The 19,784-nt window shown below is 40.4% G+C and overlaps 1 protein-coding gene across 1 annotated transcript in view; it reads right to left on the bottom strand.

Moving 5' to 3' along the window:
* The window catches only part of csmd2 (CUB and Sushi multiple domains 2), a 282,555-nt gene that overhangs the window by 243,089 nt on the left and 19,682 nt on the right, over positions 1–19,784 (bottom strand). The window contains exon 2 of the mRNA XM_074613264.1: positions 17,278–17,497. Coding sequence (XP_074469365.1) covers positions 17,278–17,497 — 220 coding nt within the window. The remainder of the gene's footprint in view (positions 1–17,277; positions 17,498–19,784) is intronic.

The raw sequence follows: 19,784 nt of genomic DNA, 5'->3' as shown, positions 1-19,784 counted from the left end.
TCAAAATGTACCTTAAAGGGAGATTTATGAAGTATTTAATATCCTTATCCACATGGGAGTGGGCAAATATGCTTGCTTTATGCAAAAAATTTATATATTTATTATTGTAAATCAATTAAAAACACAAAACAATGACAAATATTGTCCAGAAACCCTCGAAGGTACTGCATTTAGTATAAACAATATGCTCAAATCATAACATGGCAAACTCAAGCCCAACAGGCAACAACAGCTGTCAGTGTGTCAGTGTGCTGACTTGACTATGACTTGTCCCAAAGATCATGTGATTATCATAAAGTGGGCATGTCTTTAAAGGGGAGACTCGTAGAACCCATTTTCATTCACATATCCTGAGTTCAGAGGACAAGGGACCTCTTTGAAAACAGCCATGCCAGTTTTTCCTTGCCAAAATGTTGCGTAAGTTTGGAGCGTTATTTAGCCTCCTTTGTGACAAGCTAGTTTGACATGGATGGTACCAATTCCTTAGGTTTTCTTGTTTCATATGATGCCAGTATCTTCACTCTAGCTTTAAAACTGAGCCCGCTACAAGCTCCAAAAGATAGAATCGCGGCCGGTTGCGTTAATGCGTTAAAGAAATTAGTGGCGTTAAAACAAATTTTGTTTTAACTTTGACGGCCCTAATAAAAAAGTTAATGTTTTTATGCATATGTTGTTGTGTTTATACTGTGACATTTTTCCTAAAATTTTATTTAAAACATTGCAATATATCGCCTTACTTACAGTATCATAATACATCGCAATATAGTGAATCGTAACCCCTGTACCCCCCTCGGGATATGTATCGTATCGCCAAATTCTTGCCAATACACAGCCCTTGATTACATACAGAATATTCAGTCGATAATGCAAGTCCAAAAGATCATGCACAGTGCTTGAATTACTATTTAAATGCTTCAATCCTTGACATCATTGCTTGTTTTGCTGACATGAACATGATATACAATATATCATAAAAAGCTTCATAATTGCATGCCTTGATATAGAATCACAAAGGCTCTGACAGTAGGGGGTAAGGAAGTAAAAAAGGAACTGGATTCTTTGTTCATTTGTTCCCCCGCTGTAGAGACGTAAGTCAATTACACTTACAGCAAACAAATCAAGGCTGACAAATTAAACAAGGTGACGTCCACAAGTCCGCTGTGTTCCCCTCCGCTCCGCACAAATCGCTTTGCAATAATCCTCGGGCAGAAAACAATTAGAGATAGAATAAAAGTAATTCAATGTCGTGCCACTCTCACCCCTAGGAAAGTGACAAAGCTAAGTGGTAGCCATGAGATATGCCGTTGTTTACTCGCCCTACCGGTGTGCAAGGCTGTCTGTTTGTGTGCTTGTGTGTGTGTGTGTGAGTGTGTGAGTAGTAGCAATTTATGACGCACAAGGATGGAGTAAATGATCAAGGAGAGAAAAAGGACGGATGTAAGAGAGCCAATTGAAAGAAAACAAGGTGAAAGAATCTTACAAGAATGGCCACAGATATTAAACAGCTATCCTACATTTTAGATATTTAGTATGTACAGTATATATGTTGTATTATAATAGGGTGTTTTAAAGGTAAGAGTTTCAGTTTGTTGCACAAATGAATGATTGACATTAGTTTGCTACTATTGGTATTTGTAGTAGTAAGCCAGTTGTTGCGTAAAGACTCATCAATGCGGATATAATACTAGCAACAGTAGTAGAGTGAAGGTATGCCTTAATATACAGGTTATATAACACATAGAGCAAAGAAGTTCAAATAATGCGTTGATGATTCAGCCTTACAAGCATCAAGATTTTGATGAGTAACAGATAGAGTTGGTGTAGTGGTACGAGGAATGTGGCATGATGGAAATGTGAGTGATAAAAGAAACAAACAAGCCACTAATGTACACTTGGGTAACGGCTGAGTGCGATGTTGCCTTCCCTAGAAAACTCTAAGATTAAAAGGATATGCTATTTAATCAAATGCAGCCATTTGCCACTTAGCAGAGCACACACACCCAATCCCTCCTTCACCGTTTGAAGCTTTTCCTTGTAAACTGTATCTTCCTCTCTTTGTGTCTGACTCATCCTCTCCCCCCCTGTCCCCTTTCTATACTACTGTATAAAGCCAAAAGTATGTGGACACCCATGTCCACATGCTGTCTAGCAATGTATATAGTTGACATTCTCAATCTAGACCTATACAAAACTCTGATTAGTCAATTGTTTCTCCATCTGGAGGAAACTGCCATCAATGGGTACACCACCAGACCTATTTGAGTCACTGAATAAATCAAGATGTGGGCAGCAATTCAAAGGTCTGGGATCAAGGGCTAGTTTCTCATGGTTACATCCTGTTAGGGGAAATGTTAATGCTACAGCATTCAATGTTGTTTTAGACAGTAGTGGGCATTAACTTTGTGGCAACAGTTTGGGGAAGGCCCTTTCTTGTTTCAACATCACAGTCATCAGCGTTACTCGAGGCTGAGTAGGACTGTCCTCTCTGTTGGGTCCTAACCAGAGACTTTATATAAGAAGTGGATGTAGTCCACCGTGATGTCACCTATTGGCTTGTGGACTACCGTTTTGAAGCCTTGAGTTTGGCGTTTTGGCCATTGCCATCTTGGTTTTTGGCTTTCGCCATCTTGTTTTTTTGCAACCAGAAGTGACACGAGAGGCTGGAGCTGAGTATAACCAAATGCTGAATGCGATTGAGACAATAAACTCATGTTTACAATGTTTGCTGAGGTTATAAATCAAGTGAGAAGTAGGATAATTTCCTATATAGACTTGTGTACAATCAGACTTCTTTTTGCAACCAGAAGAGTCGCCCCCTGCTGGCTATTAGAAAGAATGCAAGTTTAAGGCACTTCTGCATTGGCTTCACTTTTCAGACCCTGGAGGTTGCCAACTGGTCGTAGGCCAGGTCCATACAGAAATTGAGTTTTTGAGTTTGGTTTGGAGAAACTTGACCGGCCTGCATAGATCCTAGACCTTACCCGCATCCACTTTCCAGAGCAGTGCAGGCTATTATAGCATATTTTTGATCATGTAGTGTGTAAAGTATTCATATAATGACTCTAAGTATATACTGTAGTTTGCATGTATGTGCATTAATGCATGCCTGCACTACAAGGCAAAATCGACGCCATTGAGGTTTCTTCCAAAGACACCGCATGAGGCACTGAATTTATATTCAAAATTTCATCATTTTGCACTGCTATCTCTCCCTCTCGCTGTGATCTTCAGTTTCTCCGTTGCTCCGCAGAGGGATGCCACTAATAAACTCCAAAACAAGGTTGGGCAGAAGATCTGATTAGCCAGCGGGGCTAACAGGGACACGGTGACCGATGGAGCGCCCAACCAATGCTATTTACTTTCTGCCCGTCGCTCTGCTTTCATTCCTGTGGCAATGATGATCAAAGAGCAGCAGAGGGAAGGAGGCAGCGAGGGAAAGGAGAGAGGAGGAGGAGGGAATGGCAGCGGTGTATTTGTGTGTGTGTGTGTGTGTGTGTGTTACTGAAGAACAGCACTGGTACTGATCTAGAATAAGCTGCAGGCTCTCAGAAACACTGATTTACTCATATTCCATTCGTCTTGTTTCTGCATGCTGTCGCCGGCCTCTCCGTTAGTCCCTCTCTGTCTGTAGAGCTCAACATTATTGCTCTCTATCTCTTAATTATGTCTTTTTTTGGGTATGGAGACCGGATTAATCTGTTCTATTTTAGTCCTCCACATCTCTGTGCTGTAGGCTACGATATGTCATTTCTATAGACTGATTTGCATCCTTTCTTATGATGGAATCCATGACAGTATGTCCACACAGCAGAAACCTGGAGTGATAACCTTCGCCTTTCCAGCAACTAAATAAGCCCAAGTGCAACTGGTCACATGCAACAAGTGTCCAATTACATGCCAGGCAAATCCTTTTGACACAGCACGGCTAGTGTGTACGTGTACGAGTGTGTGTGTCTGCGTGTGCACAATATATGCGCTTTATCCATTATCACGTTTCACAAGGTGTTTGGATAACTAATTAGGGCTGCTATGCTCCGTGTCTCCCAGGGAAGAACAAGAGAAAACAAAGAGAAAGGGTGGAATCAAGGCAGAAAAACGTGACTGCAGCAACAGTGAGGAAAAAAAACAGCAAAATCAACACAAGCTACAAAAATATGCCGGGGATTTGCTTAAGCCAGGAAACAAATGGTGCACAAGGAGAACGTCTGTGCTTCGCAGTCTCAGAGATTACAGCTAAAGGGAATGTAGTTCTTCTGTTTTGGGGGCGTGGGCAAATACCATGCCACCGTATTGTTTTTGTTGGCTGTCTTTCTGCTTTGTTTCTGTTTTTCGCTCTCTTTTATCTGTAGTGAGAGTCTGTGGCAGCCCAAAGTGTTTTTGAAAATTGGTACTTTCACATATACAACAATCACAGAAGGACCAACATAAATCCAAATGTCAATTCACATGTTGGCAATTAAGTCTTGAACCTTTTTGCCAAATCAACAAAACTCTTTTTGAGTTCTTTAGGTCAAGACAAGTCCAACAATAGTCAATTTCAGCAAAAAACATTTTCAAAAAAGAAGCACCTTTGGGATGCTTCTATTGTGAGGAGAGAATTTGAAGGATTAAAAAGGACTTCAAGAAGCTAATCTCAAACTTTGGCCATTCGATTTGATGATGCTAACACATGCCTCAAATTTATGGTTGAAGTGGTTAAAAAAAAAAGAATTGTTGACATAATTTACATTATACATAGGGCTATCAATCAATTAACATATTTAATCGCGAATAATCACATGATTTTCCATAGTTAATCATGATTAATCGCAAATTAATCACGCATTTTCTATCTGTTCAAAATGTACCTTAAAGGGAGATTTGTCAAGTATTTAATACTCTTATCAACATGGGAGTGGGCAAACATGATTGTTTTATGGAAATGTATGTACTGTATATATTTATTATTGGAAATCAATTAACAACACAAAACAATGACAGATATTTATCCCCACAGGTACTGCATTTAGCATAAAAAATATGCTCAAATCATAACATGGCAAACTGCAGCCCAACAGGCAACAACAGCTGTCAGTGTGTCAGTGTGCTGACTTGACTATGACTTGCCCCAAACTGCATGTGATTATCATAAAGTGGGCATGTCTGTAAAGGGGAGACTCGTGGGTACACATAGAACTAATTTTCAATCACATATCTTTAGGTCAGAGGTCAAGTGATCCCTTTGAAAATGGCCATACCAGTTTTTCCTCGCCGAAATTAAGCATTAGTTTGGAGCGTTATTTGACATAGATGTTGTCGTAAGTTGCATTAATACGTTAAAGAAATTAGTGGCGATAAAATTAATTTGCGTTAACGCATTATTACCGCGTTACCTTTGACAGGCCTAAGTATGTATTTCAATAGAGTATTCACATCATACATCCCAGATTGGCAGGACAAAATCCAAAGGTGAGCAGGGGATGTTCATGTGCAGATGCTGATGGCAGTATTGCATTGCTCATGTGTCCCTGACAGCTGCAGTATATTGATCAGTTCCTTACACTGGTGAGTGATTAGCTTTAATATTCCTGCAGGTTTGTTAGCAGACTAGTGTCATTTATTTTCACCCTGTTTGGCTGTAACAAATTTGTCAGTGAAGACAAACAGGAGGTGGGCTGCAGGTCCGCAGTTTTTCCTTCAATCATGACTGAAATTGCCCAGCAGGTACGCAAGTCATCGTTGCATCAGTGTGTTATGAGCTCTGCTTGATGTGTTTTTGCTTTTATACTAGAGTCGCTGCTTGCAGGTATTTGGATGTTGTCTTATTGAGGCAAACCCTATATTCGAACCAGCTGTGCCCTACATGATGATGCATGCAAGAACCCATGTAAAGCAAGAAATAGGTTGCATCTTTGTCCATTATCAGACCACCAGAGACACTTTTCAAAGAAAGAGTTGATTAACAACATACATGACAATAAAATTGCAGAACATGTATTATTTGGAAATAGTTTTCAATCATTTTTTTAAATGTTTAAGGCAGTAGAAATGTTTCTGGATTTTTGGAAAGCTATTAATGTGTTAATCACTACTTGTACAGTATATGCATGGGAGACAGCATTTATGTATAAACAGCACAATCATATTACCTCTGATTTTAGTTTAAAGCTTTGAATAGCAAACGCAGGACTACAGATCACTGCAGAAAGCAAAGAAGTAGCTTTTTTTATTATCAAATAAACTGATCACACTGATGAACTGTAGATCGCACGTGCTTCAGTTTAGAGCAAAGGTTAAATTAGTTTTGGAATTATGGAGAGAACAGCAGATGTACAAGAATGTGACGAAGTGCTCCAAGGACTAGAACATGTTGTATGTACTCTTTTGCTAAACAGTATTTAGCCTTTGCAAAGCAGTCTTCGTGGCATTGACCCAACCATTTAATCACCATTGACCTGCAGTAATGCGATTCTAGTTAGAACCGAGTCGTCCATGATTGGTTGAATAGTGATTTTACTGGTGAGTGAGACCTTCTGTAGCCCTTATTGTAGTATTTTGTGCAATCGCCATGGTGGAGTACAACGATGAAAAAGAAGATTTTTGAATTGCATCCACTGACTTCTGAAAATGTGAAAAACTGGACATTTACATACTGTACATCTATGCTACTGCATTTTGTTCGGAGTCACAGTAGACACCGTTATCATTTGCTGTCTTTCACAAAAAGTATAGGTTGTCAACTTTATCATCATTATTGAAAATTATACATTTTCATTATAGCTTGATCAATCCAAAATGACTGGAAACAAAGAGAAGTGAAAAACCTATGACAAGCCTGCTTCCCAGTCTGATCCCTCTCCTTCCACAGTGTTAAATTCCAGACACGTCGTACATATTACACCTGCTGCACATGCGCACAAATGAGTCACACTGTGCCTTAGGTGTTGCAATTGCAAAATTGTGACTGACGTGATTTGCATAAGATGTCATGCAAATAAACAAAATGAATTCCCTGCGGTGAGAAAAGCATGACATCCGCCTCCCACCATCCCTTTGTTAGGCGGCGTTTATCAATTTCTATCATGAAATCCTTGGCTTTGTCTTAGTTCCTGTCATATTACTGTGTGTGCTAGAGCTCCGTCAAGTTCAACAAATTACTGATAGAAATATCGCACATCAACTTATGCTCATTAGCTTTTTGTATGCAGGACTAATTGCTAGAGATGACCGTGTGCTGATTGCTACAAGCATTATCCAAAGTAAACAACATTTAGCAGTATAAAGTTCCTACCATTTTTATTATATGACCTTTAGAGCACTACATTTTCAAAATAAGACATCTTAAACTCAATATATCTGATCTGCCAAAGTCTAATTTTGGAAATATTTCACTTGATCTTCATCTGCTGGCAACAAAATCAGTCCTTAAGTAGTTGTACTAGTACAGTATGTCACATCATTTTTATACATTTGACCAATTAACTTGCACATCCCTGCTGTGATATCAATTAAGATTATTTGATTTAATCTGATTTTCTCCCTTTTAACTTAATGCTCTTCACATAAAATCTCTTCACTGTCAAAAAGGAGGTTCACATTTTGCAATATGTTTTATAAACTGAGGCTGTACAAGGTATAATTAGGTACTTCATTTTTTTGAGGACATATTATTGGCTAAAATATTAGCACTCCATGAGAGTAATTATATTTTAGTGATTATGTTTTCATCCCTGAAGGTTTAAACGGCTCAACAGGCTGGCCTCCCAAAAAAATTTACCGCATTCCTTTCGACTCAAGTGTGACGCCGAGCGCAGAAGGGCTAAAAATGACAACATCTTTTTAAAGCGTGCGCTGCATATTCAATCCGTTATCCGGGCATGGAAAACATTTCATTTCATGCCGCTGCTGAAGTGCATCCTGTTAAGAACATTGATAGGCCCGGGGATGGAGGAATGTCAATAAGCAATACACACACAATGAGTGATACACAGGATGTAGCATATAAATTCACGGCCATCTAGTTGATTATTTCTCTAATCTGGGGTTACAGGACCTAATAATTCTGCCTCGCAGGTGAGCAGGTGCCATAAATCTCCACATCGTTTCACTTTTTCCCAGCATGAGATGATGAAAAACAAACTATCACTCTTCCTCCTGTTTTTAGCAGACTGTCGTTAAAGCTGGCGTTGATAAGTGGCAGTCTCTTTATTAACAACCTAGACTCAAAGGAACCATAAATCCTACGCTGTGCATGTGTGTGTGGTTGTACAGTATGAATGCTTGCACGTGTCTGTGGGTGTGTATCTACATATGTACAATATGTGTGTGTAAATGCTGTTGAATAAGATGCGCAAACAAATAAAACTAAGCAGCCTTGAAGCCACATTTCTCACACACACACACACACACAGTCAAACACTCCTCCTCCTCCTCATTTGGATGTGTACTCTTTGCATGGATGTCGCACAGCGTGTTAACATAATACAAGCACGTGCAATTCAGAATGAAGAGGCATTGAAGAAACGTGTGTGTGTATGCAAACACACATGCATGTTCGCCACAGTATTCACGTGCTGGAGTCATTTTGCCAAGTATGTGTTGTGAGAGATTGATGGCCAAGGCCGTCACTGATGAAGAATCACTGTCGTGGCAAGTGTTCAGGCAGGAAGTGCCGTCGTATACGTCACCCGCTCTCACCCTGAACCGCAGCAGACATTGGCTCTTTACAAGCTCGACTCATTGACTAATGCCGTACTCGCTCACACATATAGACCTTTTCATTATCATTCTGTTGCTAGGGCAACAGCTTAGTCTAAGTCATAGAAACATAATTAGGAGTAGAATGTTTACTGTTTTCCATGGTCATTTGACTGGTACAAAAGAAAATGGCAATTGTTGTTAAGGCAGCGGACGCAGAGACGGACGCAGAGACGGACTCCAGAGACGGACTCCAGAGACGGATGGCTGGCTAGTTAGCTATAGGTATCTTGCCATTCTCCGGAGTGGTGGGGAGTGAGGCTGAGGGACCGTCAGACCCAGCCAGAGACAGTTCAGAAAGGAGACGACACACTGAAAGACAGTTACCTGTATCTGTGTCTTGTGGGTTTCGCCACTGTCCCTTTAGGAGTCTAACAGCATATCCTGTGTCTATTAACTCCAATGGGAGAAGTGAACGTGAACGCAGGTTATGATTATAATTCTTTCGCCCCATAGTCACCAAAGTAAATATTGAACCCATTTTTTCACATTTTTTCACATCTTTCAAAAATCCGGACACTAAAATGGCATTTTTCAGACACAAATCAGGAGAAAATTAACTTTGTTTGAGACCTTTTCTCTGTCTCAGCAACACAGTCTCGCGTGATCTGGCAACTAACGTTCCCGAACAGCCTAGCTCACTAATATTGGTAATGCTAAATATGACATGTTAGCTGTGTAAATATCTAATGTTAGCAAAAGAAAATATGAATGCATTATGCAAATATAATCCAATCTGCTTTCATCCACGATGTTCAACACACCATGACTGTGCCCACTTAGTAGACAGGAAGTGAATACCATTTCAAACCATTGGCAGAGCTTGAAATGTGCCATCTTTGTTATAGAGTATCTTTGACCTATAGCTAGCGAACTTACTTGCTGATTCCACCATGCTTTAATGCTACACTGGTTACAGAAATTAGCTAAACAAAGTTGTTCCTCATCTGGTGATAGCACTGTACTTTCCTACGCTATGACAAGAGTGTGTGGATGAAGCATTAAGTTGTTCAAATTTGACCCTACTAGTCATTGCTGCAAAATCTCAGTAAGTCCGTGACTTTCCGTAAGTCGTTTATATGGAAGTTAGCCCGGTCGCAATGGCAATGGTACACATAAAAATGTCCGCCGTTGATTTGAATGGGAATGTCTATTCTACTCTTATTCTATCTCTATGGTCCAAGTTTACTACTTGTCAGTTACTGCATTAACAAACATTGCAACAGATTATGTTGTCACGTTTGAAAAAGTCTATAGTAGATAGACATGCACACCAAATGCTGGAGGAGACAGGACATTGAATTCACACGAGCTTTGATCCATTCACTACTGTAGGCCTACTATAATAATCAGGTGACTAGCATTAAGTGATAAAATAAAAAAAACAAAGCTGCTCTAAAATGAGGAACAACCTCCCATCTCAATTTCCCAGAGCCTAAGGTAAATCTTCAAATTGCTTAAGTCCAAAACCAATTCAATTTGCATTATATAAAACACAGACAAATCCTCCCACTTCAGAAGCTGTAAACAGATAATGTCTGGCATCCTCACTTGAATTTCTAAAACAATAATCTACGTTTGTTTTCAACTTACTTTCTGACAATCGACCAATCGACAATCTAAAGTCACATTTTGGTGTGTATGGTTTTGTTGCTGAAAGGTTCAATTGGCCTATCAGACAACCTTCCCAACCTTTGGGCGTATTCCTTTACAGTCATGCCTACAAGTTCTGTTAGATAGGATATTTACGCAGCTCAAATCAAAACTTTGAACTACAAGCAGAAGCAATATGAAAGCATGCATAATATCCCCCTCCCCCCCTCTCCTCTCATGCATATGCTGTACAAGCACTTGTGCTCTGGAGTGCTTGCCAAAAAAAGCAGAAACGTCTCTGAAAACTTGTGTGTCTGAAAAATTACAGTTTTCCAGCCTGCTGCCATTTATTCCGTGCTTAAAAGTGTGTGTCTGACTGTGTGTTTGTGAGTGCGGTGTTCATTTTATCTGTATTCCAATAAACCTTGATTTTGTTGACACTGAATCAGCTTGCTGGGACGGGCTGTACACTAGCCTAGATCCCCCTTTGTAAGCACTGTCTGAGCACACATATCTCTCTTCCTCCTCCACACACACACACACACACACAAACTCTTATTGTGACACTCTCACAGCACTGAGGGCTGACTGTAGTGTTAATGCCACTCCCAGCGCCATGCACTAGTGCTCCTTATTTAGGTCCTATCGAGCCCGCAGGCTGAAAATCTGTCCCTTTCACGCCTCCTCCTCCCTCTCTCACTTCCCCGCCCCTGCCAGACTGCCAGGCCTTAAGTCCCTCCGTTCCATCACTCCATCAACTGAGAGGAAGGCATGTGGAGAGAGATGCCTTCACACACCCCAACAGCTTTCCCCTCTGCTGAAATGTACTCACTGTTTCCCAGTTGGCACTTACAAGGTGAAATGTGACAAAAAAGTGGAAAAAAAGATTGCTTTTTACAAGGAAATGTGCGCTCTTGTACAGAGCGAAAGTGACTGAGCCGGTAGAGGTTCAGTGTCTCGCTTCGGGTTAAGTTGGCTGTTGGCTTCAGTCATGGGAAGTCTGTCTGACTACTGTGCTACAATACCACAGGCTCTGTTTAACCCAGGACATCAGGGTTACTGGTATCTCAGAAGGAGTTCCATAACAATCATTTTTACTGCAGATAAATGGCCAGATAATCATTTTACTGCGTTACTATTAACTACCGCTAACACCGTTTTGACAACAGAAAGGGAGAAATTGCAAGAAGGGGATTTGAAAAGTTAACTTTACTATATCTTTTTAAAAAGATGCCACAATTCCCAAAACGCGTGTTCAAATCAACTTGCAGAAACTCTATTCAGTTAATCCATCACAGTAACAATTTAATTTTCTAAGGTCGCACTATTGTCGTGTGGTGCAGTTTGATCTCTTTGAAAACAGTCCATTCAACTGACGCGTCCAAGGATACTCCTTCATCACAGAGTTGAGGGTCAGATGCTGCAAACCATCACATTCATAAGCTACACTGTTATTCCCCTGTGGCTAAACATTAAGCTGCCACCGAGAGGTCGGGTGCACAGCCTTGCAGAGACAAAGCATAGCGCGGGAATAATATGCCATCAAAACGTACGCAAGAAACGCCATTCACTGTTTCTAGGCAACAACAACAGTTGCAGCTGTTGTCTCATTGGTTGCGCTTTGAAAGGTCAGCGACCACCAAGGTTAAAGTTGAAATCATTTGAACTTTGAGCGCAGCACTTGGTGCCACACCAAAGGGTAGCGCTTATGGCTAGTCAGGCGGAACCGCTCTCCCTATAGAAAGACAATGGCACAGCCAGCGCAGAGAGATTTTAGCGCCGATCATGTGTGGGCGGCTTCAAGCAATTCCATGGCTATTGTGGAAAGAATAATGTGAATCTCAGGGTGTCTTATTTTGTCAAGGTTGTGGTTTACTGACTGACTCTCAAAAAGAGCATTCAACATGAAACGTCTGTTTGTTGTATTAACACTTGACAGTTGTGTATGGAGTCATGGGAAATTGATTTTCATACTCTATTGAAAGAATATGGTCAGCAGCTCTTCACGCATAGCGGTCACTACAGTGGACAGCTATTCCAAAGCTGTTTTCTAGTGTATACATGGGTTTTGATTGCATAGTTGCACATCAACCACAACAGTGGTCCCTAGTGCATCGTACCATACACTGCCACCAACTGGCCAGCTGTTGTAAGTGCAACAAAAATGTCTCAAAACCAAAGATGGCCAATCCTTCTACAGTAGGAGACCCTTGCAGGCAAATACAAGTTGGTAACATCAAGTGATAACAAAGGATATACAATTGTTAAAATTTCCAAGTTATGATTTTATGTTAGTAGAAAAATATGATTAATCATCTGTCCACTAAATTGGACATCATGCATCGCTGGCTGTATTCCAACTACAATTACTACTGTTGGTGCGACCTTATTACTTTATCTGCAGTAACGTTTTGGCTGTACATTCATTGTTTTATGTTATAGGAATGTGACTTGCAGTTTTTGTAACAAAAACAATATTTTGACAATAGGAATGAAAGAGGAATGAAATAATTAGGAAAAAATAATCCTGATTGAGGTTGTCATAATTTATGCATGCAAGGATTTTACAGGAATAGTTTGACATTTTGGGAAATGGCCTTATTCGCTTTCTTTCCAAGAGAGTGGGGAGGTCAATATCAACCTCATGTTCTTGAGTTATGTAAGTACATAGCTGAGTCAGGATGTTTGTAGCCTACAGTAGTTTAGTGTAAAGACTGGAAGCAGGGGGGAAACAGTTAGCCTGGCTCTGTCCAAAGTTAGAAAATTGGCCGGCCAACACTTCTCAAACTCAAATGAGCACTTTGCAATCTTGTTGATTAAATCGGTACACAAACGGAAATGCCAAAAACAAAATTATGTGTTGTAACTATTTCTAGATGAACAAGAGCCAGACACAATGTGCAACTTCACTGACTTTTTTGTTGTCACAGCCAGGTTTGCCAGGCTCGACACGTCGGAACGATCCAGATACGTTGATTAGGTTTCATTTTACATCCAGACTCAAGAGTGTGTCAGGAAGCTGTCAAAGTGTGGCCATCAGAAACATTTTCTTATAATTGCAAAACAGAAAAATATATTAATATGATAATGTTGTTGCAATAAAATAATTTCATATGAAATTGCAAATAAATGGAGGAGCTAATTTGTTACATAGATGTTTGAGCTACTGAAGTCAACAAACAATATTTCACCTTGAGTTTAGCTTCACTGCAGTTCAAGCTGTGGGAATAACTGATAAGCTTTCACAACACTGAGGGAGCAATATGGACTTAACCATTTAATCACGCCACCATCTCTTGGAAATGCCACGCTTAATTAACAGCGATCAATTACCAAACGGCAGCTCACAATGTGTGACGTATATAACACACTGCATATACGTTTTCTGTTTCTCCATTTCAAACAATTGAAACTTCCATCAAATGTTCTCCCTGCTTCCCAGGTGTCAGTCGGGATCGGCAGTTTAATGAAGTGCTGCAGCAACAGACTGACTCATTATGTGCATTTCCTAAGGAGTGACTGTGACTCATAAAGCAACCGCTGCAGGCGCACACACTCACAAACACACACACACCAGGTTCATATATAGTCTGGAGCTCAAGCACATATATAGCTGAACTGATTTGCAAGCCGGCATTCTCCCGATAACGACAATTTGCTGCGACAGCAGGGAATAAATGAACGGATAAATAAACAAATCTAAAGAAAAAGTGACTTGCTTTGAAAAGAGAAATCAAAGGTGATCATTTGAACGTGAAGAGAGGCAAAGCATTAATTTTCGATGACTGCTGGAGATTAAACGAAATATTCCAAAGCTCTACAACCTATAGCGTGGTATACATGAAAGGCTGATCCAATTCAGCAAACACAGCGTGCGGGACACAGAATGGAGAACAGGCAGAAGAGATAAGACATAAAAAAAAAAAATAGGTGAGGAGGAAATGAGGGGAGGTGGAGAGAAATTGGAGGAAGAGAGGAGCAAAGAGAGATGGAAAGAAAATTACTTTTGACACAAGTGGGAGATGAGAGCAAAGGGAGGGCTGAATTATCAGGCATGCATCTTTGTGTGTGTGAAAATGTGCTGTGTGTGTGTAGGTGGGATGTGAATGTAAATATACATGCATGTCATGACAGACCGCTGAGAGCTGCTTCCAGCCTATTCCCAGCCTTTCCAAACTCACTCATAGATTAAAATGCCTCCTTTGAAGAGAGATGAACGCTGGTCAAAGACAACACAAGCACATCTAAAGGAGATCTGTGTTTCCTACAAAACTCCTAAACAATCCTTCTGTTTCTCTCATTTTTTTCCTGTATTTTTCTCACCCATCCTCTCCTTTCCCTTCTTTTTTTTCAAATTCATTTTCTTCCCCCTCGCTTATTTTCAAAGCGCTTAGGCAGAGAGAGAGTGGAACGCTTTCCCCCCCACCCGTCCCGCTGGAGCATCAATATACAACAGAGCCCAGAGGTCCAAACAGGAGAAAGACTGAGGAGAGCAGCGCAACACAAATCCATAATGGATTTTCTTCTCGCTTTCATTCGCTTTCTGCGGAGGGATGCAGTGGAGGCACCACTGGCACAGAATGAGAGACGCAGGGAGGGGAGAGGTGAGAGTGTGAGAGAGAGAGAGAGAGAGAGAGAGCGGTGTCGACGGGGGAGACTCAAAACAGTCTCAATAACAAAAGCCCTTTCTCTCATCTGACTCTAAAAGGCTCACATAACATATAATTTAAACTATTTGCAAAGGCCAAGCTCATACCAGAAGGTGACAGGAATTAAAAGCAGCTTCGGCGTAGCTTGAACTGATCAGATGCAGAAATTGTCACTAATTAAGTTCGCCTGCCAAGAGGTCTGACAGATATTAGGCTGCAAGCAATAATATCCCCAAATACATAAATGCATCAGTGAATAGCAGCTCTGTGGCTGTATCTTATATTAGCAGCTATTGCAAATAGCAGTCTGGCTCTTTAGATGGTAATTCAGCCCAAGAATATTTCTGTGAAAATGGATGTGGAAACCTAGCGAGGATATTTCAGTTTGCGATGTTAGCACACGGCAGCCCTCTCTGAGGCCGGCGAATTGACGGTCGAGGATGAGACTGTTGATTCACAGTTGTTTGTTTGAGCCTTCACACCCAAGTGAGCCTCATTTCAATTTTGCTAGTATAGCTCTGAAGCACAAAATGTACCCAGAATCACAGTAAATAACCTTGGATGCTGTAATAGTGTCCACAGAGTCGGTCTCGTATTAGTCACCAAAGGATCTGCTTCAACACAACTGATTACAGTTTTTTATCTCTTTTCCAGTCTCCAGTCTACAAACTTCATCAACACGTTGAGGTCCAAATAACATTTTGAGTTTAATACGACTTGGGTCTTAATTTAATGGTTTTGCCGATCTGTTTTATTGGATACAATAACATTGTACTCACTACCGTAATCAATGAGATCTGGGGGAAAAGACGGTGACATCACCACCACAAAAGAGATGAGTGCAAGAGGTGAGTGGTCGGACCAACAGGCAGATTGAAAACAAGCGTTAGCTATCACTTAATATGGAGGTAAAAACAAAATTGTGTCACTAATAAGCCTAAGTTGTTTGCACGCTCAACTACGCTGAGTATAGCTCAAAGTTGAAACATGAAGTTTGTCTGTAAAGTGTGACGGATGTTTGCAACAGACGGTTTGAAAAACAATGTTTTCTCTCTCTCTCTCTTCCATAAAAGTTTGGCTAACCTGGGGGTTTGTTTGAAACCTGTCTGATTATCTGAATGCTCATGTTTCTTGGCCTATCTGCCTTTTTCTGGCGAGATCACAGTCTTCCCAGTTGTCAGCCCTTTACCCCTCACTGTTCTGCCTCAGGGACACAAGCACTATGTAGAACTTTAGTACTACAAAATGTTATATGCATGTAGATAAAGTAATCCAGCAGAAGAAAATAAAACTGATGATTTATTAATATCGTGTTTCTCTAGCTTCAAAGTAGTCTGACAGACCAACTATATAATAAATACTTTATGTGCTTTATTGGAAGTGTCTAAAGATCGAACATTTGGGGGGGTTATCATATTGGGTAAAGTCATGGACTGTAAATAAGAAGAGGACGTAGTCACCGTGACGTCACCCATTGGTTTGTGGACTACCGTTTTGAAGCCTCGAGAGTTCAGAATTTGGGCGGTCGTCATCTTAGTTTTTTGTATCCAGAAGTGACATGAGAGAATGGAGCTAAGTACAACAGAACGCTATAATGAGACATTTTTAAGCGACCAAAATGTTACAATTAACTTTCATGAACTGAAAACACACTGTGAAAAGGTTAAAGTTCAAAGACGACAACATGGACAACTCCCAGACCGGACAACGCCGTCAATTACAAGGTAGCCACACCCTAAAGCATCCTGTTTTATGGTCTATTTGACTCTAAATGGGACCATGATTTACTAAATGAACATCATGCTGTATTGAAGAAGACTTGAAACTAGCAATTGAAACTCATGTTTACAATGTTTACTGAGGTAATAAATCAAGTGAGAAGTAGGGTTATTTTCTCATAGACTTCTATACAATCAGACTTATTTTTGCAACCAGAGGAGTCGCCCCCTGCTGGCTGTTAGAAAGAATGCAAGTTTAAGGCACTTAAGGCTTCACTTTTCAGACCCGGAGGTTGCCCACTGGGTAGAGTCTCATTATTACCAATAGGAATAATTTCCATACGATGAAAATACAACCAATATTGTAATAAACTGGAATTATCCTTTAAATGTTCCACAATCTTACCTCGGCCACTTTAACATGCTACATCATTTAACTGCTATTCTAACAAATTAGATATATACTTACAACATAGCTGAAAAATTTGGTTTTCTGTGGGTTTCATAGCAAAACTATTAAAACCTTTGACATAATAAAAACCATCACATGCATGCACAAAGAAAATGTAGGCTGTCTTTACCGTGTCCGCAGGTTCCCCGGACTCGGCGGCCCATCATATACAGACAAGATGTCAAAGTCCTCCTCTAGGGCGAAGCCTTGAAACACCAGCTGTATCCGGTTGTGCTCCGCTGCCACGATCACCCATGTACAGTTGGCGTAGTTGGGATAACCGTAAGGGTAGCCGGGGCTCTCTATCGTCCCATTGGGACTGTGTAGTGTGTAACTGCAGTTGTTCTGAGCTGCGAAGAGAAAAAAAAGAAACAGGCAGTTATTAAAAGGGTGTAAGGCGTGTTAGAAGGTATTAATAGAGTATGAAACCAAATAAAAGACACTCCTCCACATCCAAGAATGGAAAATATACAAAACCACTCACACACTTTAATGCACACCCACAGTCAAACAGCACCAAATGCTGCAACATCCATTATCACCTACAGCGTGCAGCCTGAGCCATTAGTACAGCGATGCTAAATGGCTCACCCTCTCCGAGCTTTCCCCACCTCTACCACCTCCATCATTGCACACTTGTTCACTCACCGGCCCTTTCACCACATTAGTAAAAGGTTCCCACGTTAATATACAACATAGTTAGAGAGAGGAAGATGAGAGGACAGGAGAGGAAACACACACACACAAAGGGATACACACTTAAGTACTACATTAATTCTACTCCTCTTGCTTTTTTTTTTTTGTCGGCAGCCACTCAAAACTGCCTTCAATCTTAAATTTTAATTGTGTGTGTTGCCATCCATCAGTGCTGAGCTTGGGGAGGATGCGTGGAGTGTGAGCTATGAGTGTGTGTGTTTTGAATCCCCGAGCTGAACGACTTGTCTTAGACTGATCTGAGCACAGCCGAGACTTTCAATCAATGTTAGGGATTTAGTTGTAATTAATCGCTAACGTGCACTTATATTTTGTGTAGCTAGTTGTCAGCGTCGATGTACTAATTAATGTCTGAATGTGTCGATATCACCCTGTAGATCATAACACACTCACGTAAAGAGGACCTATTAAAGGGGAACTACACCCATTTTCAAAATTTATACAAATTATTCCTATGGTCTGAGACAGTCCAAAAATATTAGTAAACATGAATAACTCACTCCCAAATCCAAAACTTGAGTGCTAAAACTCAAATTTGTGATGTCATTAAGTATAGAGTGTGGAGCGGCTCCATAGACAATGAATGGGAGAGATGGTACAGATGACACTGAGAACACTCAGGGGAATGTTCTGAATATATGGGTACATGTCAGCTTCACAACTGACAACACTACAATAGAATAAACTCATTTGTGTATAAAAAAGGAAACAAACATAGTGTGAGTCCATAAAATCAGTCTCCCATTCATTGGCTATGGTGCAGCTCCAGACTTTATAGCCAATGACATCACAAGTTTGAGACGTACTTCTCTGGTTTCTGGCTTTGAGAGACTCATGTTCGCAAATATTGACTGAACTTTCCTCAGCCATGGAAATAGAATATTGGAATTCTTAAATTACATGGTGTTCCCCTTTAAGATAATTTTCAGGTGCATACTTTTTATTCTGGGTTTCTACTAAAACATGTTTGTATGCATATTTTTTTCATACCGGCTGTGCAGCACTTCTTTTCACCCTCTGAAATGCTCTGTTTGAGCTCCTGCTCCAAAGCCCCAAAAATGGTATTCGGGATAGCCCTAGCAGGTATTATGCAAATGTGTCACGTGGTGACATCACCACGTTGCAGAAAAAGAAGGCAGGACTTCAAGCTAGTTTCTTTGGGGGAGAGTAACTCCGTTTGGAGTGGACTTTGGGCTTTGCAACTTTCTTTTGGATGCACGAAAAAGGATATAACACACTAAAGGAACGGATAAAACACACAAAAGTACAATAGGTCCTCTTTAATGGGCATCTCCTCCAATCCGAAAGGGTTCATGTTAAAGTTAATTTTTCTGTCTTCCAGACAACTGAATATGAGCAGTCACACACCATAAATAGCCTTATGTGTTGTACCACAGGAATGCAACATGTTTTGAATTAATTTCCTATTGCAGAAGAAACCTAACATAAGTTATGTTTACACAAAAGGAAACTGCATAAATAAATATCCTTATAGAGGGACTAAATTAGAATGTCATGCCAGAATACATGCTATTTATACAAATGCTGTGTATTTTCCCTTTGTTTGCTCCAGCCACAAACCTGAATCAGAATGCAGCCTGATTAAAATGTAATTAGGAGAGTATAATTGGAGGACATCTGTTATCTGCATAACTCGCATTATTCAACAATACAAACAATGCTACACTTGCGGTAGAAACGATTTTTGTTTTGTTAATTTACATCCATACCTCATAACTGTGCAAATGTCTGGAATAAATCAATGCATCGAAATGAGCTCTGCTACCTGAGGGCATTAAAACAGGGCATGAATCTTGAGTAAACACACTGCAGCTACGAAACATGTAAAAGTGAAGGCTGCTTTGTTAAATCCCTCCAGGGGGAATGTGTATCCCTTATTGAATGCTTGTTGAAACATACAGA

The sequence above is a fragment of the Sebastes fasciatus genome, chromosome 17, assembly GCF_043250625.1.
Source record: "Sebastes fasciatus isolate fSebFas1 chromosome 17, fSebFas1.pri, whole genome shotgun sequence".
Taxonomy (NCBI): Eukaryota; Metazoa; Chordata; class Actinopteri; order Perciformes; family Sebastidae; genus Sebastes; species Sebastes fasciatus.
Note: the sequence above shows the minus strand (reverse complement) of the source record. Positions and strands in the feature narration are given on the sequence as shown.